This window comes from Nematolebias whitei, chromosome 10 (assembly GCF_014905685.2).
Source record: "Nematolebias whitei isolate Nwh7 chromosome 10, NemWhi1, whole genome shotgun sequence".
In the NCBI taxonomy this organism is placed as follows: domain Eukaryota; kingdom Metazoa; phylum Chordata; class Actinopteri; order Cyprinodontiformes; family Rivulidae; genus Nematolebias; species Nematolebias whitei.
Window position 1 is genome coordinate 13,874,563 of NC_056507.1, and position 6,000 is coordinate 13,880,562.

The 6,000-nt window shown below is 39.9% G+C and overlaps 1 protein-coding gene across 1 annotated transcript in view; it reads left to right on the forward strand.

Moving 5' to 3' along the window:
* spire2 (spire-type actin nucleation factor 2) overlaps positions 1-5,714 on the forward strand; it is a 30,011-nt gene extending 24,297 nt beyond the window's left edge. The window contains exons 14-15 of the mRNA XM_037682671.1: positions 526-623; positions 4,608-5,714. Coding sequence (XP_037538599.1) covers positions 526-623; positions 4,608-4,938 — 429 coding nt within the window. The 3' untranslated portion in view covers positions 4,939-5,714. The remainder of the gene's footprint in view (positions 1-525; positions 624-4,607) is intronic.
* Positions 5,715-6,000: the final 286 nt, after the last annotated feature.

Consider the following 6,000-nt stretch of genomic DNA (forward strand, 5'->3'; position numbering starts at 1 on the left):
TGCATTTTTCGTGATGTGTGCAGTGCTGTGGCTCATCTGTTTTCAGATTACCGTATTTTCCGGATTATAAGGCGCACCGGATTACAAGGCGCAATATCAATGAACGGGTCTGTTTTCATACATAAGACACATTAAGCGAAACAAAACAGTCAGATAAATCAAACTTTATTCAACTCGTTCACAATAACTCTCAACGTTGTTCAGTTGTACCACATAAAATCGGTTCAAGGTCAGTAAGCACAACCAGAATTAATACATGAGGTGCACCGGATTATAAGGCTCACTGTCGATTTTTGAGAAATTAAAGGATTTTAAGTGCGCCTTATAGTCTGAAAAATACGGTATAATTTGTTGAAGCGTGTGTTTGAGTTGGGTTTTTATGTTGCTTTGTTTGTGTAATTCATTTAAAACCTCTTAGATTTGCGTGTCTGTCTCTTAATGTGAGAGCTGTCGTCGTCTTGCTGTGCCTCGACACAGTTTGGCTGATTTCCTCACGTCCTGCTTCTTCGTCTTCCTCTCCTCCAGATGAAGATTCCCTCCAAAAAGATGGCCCATATTCCTGTGTACACTGTGGGATTTCACAGCACGCCAAAAAGTCACGGACACAAAAGTCAAGTCTACAAGTGAGTCTTTGTTTCGTCAACAAGTAGAAGTTCAAAATAGGTTTACAATAAAAAGCACAAAAGATGTATTTTTTAGCCTGGTCACTGTTATTTTAGCTAATACTGAAGCCAAAATAATTGTGTGTGTCTAATGCCATCATGATAATTATAACAGCTGTAAAGGTTCTTCACTATTAAACAATCATGTAAACTTTATATACTGTAAGGGGGCACTGAGAGGCAAAAGAAGCAAAGATTTATATAAAAATTACCAAAAATGGCACTAATCCATCCACTTAAAAAAATAACACGTTTCAAACAATAAAATCTTTCTTGACCACTCTCTTACTACAGTTTAAGTTTCTTAAAATCTAAATTCTGAATGTAATTAAATTAATCTAATAAAAATAATGGGAATACAGCCATGTTTCGGCATTACTTTCAAATTGTATTATTTCTATCAGTTCAAACACTTGTTTGTGGGTTTTGTCGAACACCTGCAGTTCAGGTATTATTGTTATTAATATTAATATTATTAATAAATCAATTTAAGAAACTGGTAGGTACGGTTCTGCTAATCCAATAGTGGAACTAGCTTTCTGTTTAGCGGATTAGTGTTTTTGCTAACTTTGGAAAACTTTAGCAAAATTAGCCTCCGCTAAATCTTAATCTGGCAAATTTAAGTCTGCAAATTTTTTAAAGACACTTCTGTGCACTAAAAGCGTACAAGAGGATGGTGATTTACACAAAGCAATGCTACGCTCATAGCTAAGCACTAACCAGATGATGTCACCACCCTCGCAGTGCTCCCCCCCCCGACTCATGGTGTCAGTTTACAGCCAATAACAGAGACTTTAACATGAAAGCCAAACCAAAGCAGATCAGGGGGAAAAAAACATGAAAACCCATTTTCACACTCAGTAACATCGTAAAAATTCTGAAACATTGGCACACATAATTCATACCCAGCATGCTTTGCGATGCTCACACTGTGTCTGGGACGTGACTCTACAAACAGATTTATTACCAAGAGAATATTGATGATGACGTACAGCAACATTGTACTTAGTTTATAAAAGTAGTTAACCACAAAGAGGATCGCCAACGTGAGTTAAGCAGGTAAAGGTAATGGATGGCCGGACACGAGGAAGACGTCCAACAAACATTGAATGCATCACTCTCACCTCTGAACGGGACATGGACGCTTTATCTGTGATTTATGAAACGTTCTGAGTTGTGTTCACTTACAATGTTGTCACATTACAGACAGTCTTACAGTGTCAGCAACAGCAGTGTATGATAAAAGCGCATTAGTGTTAGCTTCCAATATATTTTTTTTAATCTATTTAGCAGTTTAGCATTGGCAAAGCAAATTCTTTAGTTAGCAAATTAGCTGTTAGCAAAGCTACCTTTTTGGTTAGCTGTGCCCACCTCTAAGAACAAGTTATTAAGAGTAAAACAACAGTTTAAGTGCCAGTTAATGGCTTTCTTTCCTGGTTTGACTGGAGGTTTCTTTTAGCAAAAATGGAGTCATTCCTCTCCATGGGTGCCCACCATGCTGCACTTGCCCAGGCTGGGAGAAGAATCAAATAAATTCACTAACATTCATATCCAAACTGGCATTTTATAATCCTCTGAATCTGATTGTTTTGAACTGGCTGAACTGAATATAAATCTGAATTTTATCAAACTGCCATTAAGTTACAATTTCAAGTGATTTGGATCACTTGTTAGAGTTTGAATTGGATATGTTGCCCTGAAATGAGTTTAATTGCAAATTGTTGCCATATTTATAAATTTAATTACTTTTTTAAGCTGTTAGAACAATTTCATTTTGACTCAAACATTTTCAGACTCAGAGGTGTTTTAGTAAAAATCAGTGAACTCACAAGTATAGACAAGCTTCAATCAAATCTGTTAATAGTTACTACGTAACGGTTCAGTGAGTCGTTTTTAAACTCCTCTTCTTTTGTTTGGGCCAATAAAGCTGCATTTCTTCACTTTGCACAATGGGAGCTTTAGATGGCTCCAGTTTGCCTGCTCAGTTTTCAACAGACTGCTTCTTTCCAAACACACAGAACTGAAGGTAAGAAGTTTAACTATTGAAGCGAGCCCCTCCCTCTATGACTGTTAGCCTTTTCCTAGCAGAAACATCCCTCGTGTCTGAGACGTTCGCCTCAATCCAGTCACCGCCCTCCGCCACTCCCTCCTTCTTTTGTTATATAACCACTCCTCCGGGCCTCTAAGCAGTCATTATGTAATAATTACCCAGCTGTCATTAGTATCCTCACAACTCGTGTCTTTGTGAAGACGGTTCACAGCCAGTTGGAGGGAAACAGAGCGTGTGTGCTGATTTGGTGTCATGTTAACATGCTAACACCTGTCATTGAGACCCAACGGTACAACTAGAACAACACATGATATGTTTTATAATGTTAAATGTTATTTAATCACTCAAACTGACCTTAATCTTCTCGTTAGTGACTGCGGCGGTGCTGCCCCACCTCCGCTGCATCGTGTTGTTTATATGTTTCTGTTTAAATAAGCTTAGAAAGATTAAGCGCAGCTTTTTTCCCCCAGATGTTTGGCTGATTTACAGATGGATTACACCATGTGTGTACATTTTTCTGACAGTGTCATAATATAATATAACAAACATATTAAATTAAGGGAGGAAAGGATGTGAAAGAAATTTGAGCAGCTGTTTTTGACTTAATGAGATGAAGTGACTGTATGACCCAACAATTTTCAGTCAGGTTGTCTGGACAGTTTCTTTTTTTGTGCTGAAACGTTTCACCTTCCATCCAGAAGGCTTCATCAGTCAAGGTAACACACAACAAAACTGATTCTTCCCCCAACAGCTTACTCCAAAGTGGAACAAACCAGTTATGTTGGTGCTAAGATGGTCTCTTTGGCACGCCCCCTCCTCCAGTGCTGGCCCTCACACATAACTGGTTTGTTCCACTTTGGAGTAAGCTGTTTGGGGGAAGAATCAGTTTTGTGTTGTGTGTTTCCTTGACTGATGAAGTCTTCCGGATGGAAGGTGAAACATTTCAGCACAAAAAAAGAAATTGTCCAGATGACCTGACTGAAAATTGTTGGATTGTAAATCTGGATTATTGAGCATGGACTTTGTTGACTGTATGACATTTTTCTCACCTAAATTAACTCGGAGGACATTTTTGTTATTGGATTTTAGTTAAACTCTCAAAAACAAACCAATGGATGAACAACTACACCTTCTGGAATCAAACACATCCACTTTAGCAGACACAACAATGACCCTAACTCTGACATTGCTACAGATATTGATCTAAAATGTGGGGTGGTAGTAGATGAGCATCATCCTCAACATGTCTCAGAGCACCGTCCTTTACATAATTTACAAAGTTTGACCAAAACGGCTTTAACTCAATCTCTTCTCAGCATAAGCTTTAGTTTAAATATCCAACATGAAAGCTGGCGGGTGATATGCATTCCTTCAAGGAATGCCAGGGCTTTAATTAGAATCCGTTTTTTGATTAAACTGAAACACTTTAAAATGTTAAATAAAAAAGGAGAAATATAATTTGCTTTTTTAGGACAAATTACTTGATAGAAGTTCAGACAAGAATTAAAAAAATTTAATTTGTCATAAAATTCTGGGTTTTGGTGGAAGATGTCAAAACAGATTAACACAGGACGAGGTCTTAACACGACTCACTTAAATAATACATCATCCTAAAGAGGCTGAGTTCATATAAAGACTTGAGTAGTTCAACTTCTCGTGGTTAACAACAGTCGATTATAAAAAATTTTAAAAAATTGGCAGAAACCATGCAAGATAAATAATAATAATAATAATAATAGAACCATTGCAATCCATATAGAATGTCTAATCATGGTTTATTAGCAAACTTTAACTAAAAGAAAACTAAATTTTGTTCTTTAGGTGGCAGCCCTTGCTGCTTCTTTGGATTCGCAGAAAACTGTCAAAACACTTCCGTCTTCCGTGTTCTTCTCCAGATCCGTGCGAACGTTGTCCCGCCGCTCGGTGGAGGAGGAGTTCCCCCACCTGTACGCTAACGGCTGCACGCTGCGCGACGTCTGCGCCGAGTGCGCCAAGTTCGTCGTCGACGTCGTTTCCTCCAGCCGCCGGAGCCTGGACATCCTGAACAACACTCCGAAGAGGGAGGCCGCTCCGAGGCCACAGCTGCAGCGTCAGTCCAACGTCGAGGCGCTCCCTCACACGTCCGCACAGCGTCACCCTCAGTCTCAACACAAACAGCTCCACGCATCATCGCCGCAGCTCCGCCGCACGGAGACGATCAGCAGCGTGAGCCACCGAGTGGCTTAGACAAACACTTTGTCCTGCACTGACCACAGTGCACACACCTAGACGAGTTTCAGACAGCCCAATGACATCTATAATCCAGTAAGGGGCTTTAAAGTTAATTTTGCTGGGTTGAAGCATTAAATGTATCATTTAGTACATCTTGTTTAGATCTAAACAGTTTCTGAAGCCGTGTAGAACCTTTTTATAGAAAGTATCTTCACGTCTGCTTTGCAAAGCTGCATTCCACGTCTCACTCACATGCGCAGATCTGTTCACTTTTAAAGCTTTCAGCATCTGCTTTCTCTGCTACACCATGGCCCCCCCGACACTCACAGCTATACTGGGGGTGGGGTCGAATGGAGGGAAAGGCAGATCATGAGAGCGCAGGAAGCGAAGGGGACGATGTGAGACAGAAAGCGGAGAACTTGGACATTTTGTTTAGCGTTAGAGCGTTTTGGGCATGAATGTAAGTTACAGAAGCTTGTACACAGAAAAACAACTGTGATTTTTATTCATCCAAATAAAAGGATTAGAAACAAATCGCTGCTGCTGCTGCTGCATAGCGAGGCCTCCTCTCGAAGCTTAGAACGTCCCTGGCCCTGCTGGGGGAGGTCTGATGGCGGAGACACTGTGAATGTAACGGGTGAAGCTGCACCTTTAACCCACAAAGCATGATGACGGCAGTGAGAGGCGAGCAGATGAAACTCCCACCTCCTTCACTCCCCGTGGACGCTTGCAATCTGTTCTGGTTTTATAAACACCAAGTTAACCTCAGCTGCAATAAAATCTAACAACAAACACGACCAAAGCTGCATCTGTGAGTTTGACTGTTTTTATAGTGTTCAGCCCACAAAACACAGCTTTATGAAACAAAAAGGACTTCCAGGGTCATAAAAACAACTGTTAGAACAAACTAAAGATGGTAATAAAGGTTCTGTCTTTAAGAATATTCTAGTCTGTCAAGATTTTAGACAGTTCAGTGTGAATTCACTAACATTTGCTGAAGAAGCAAAAACAGAGTTGTTAAAACTAAAAGAAGCGGCACACTAGCTAAAAGTTGCAAAATGATAGAAGATACAAATA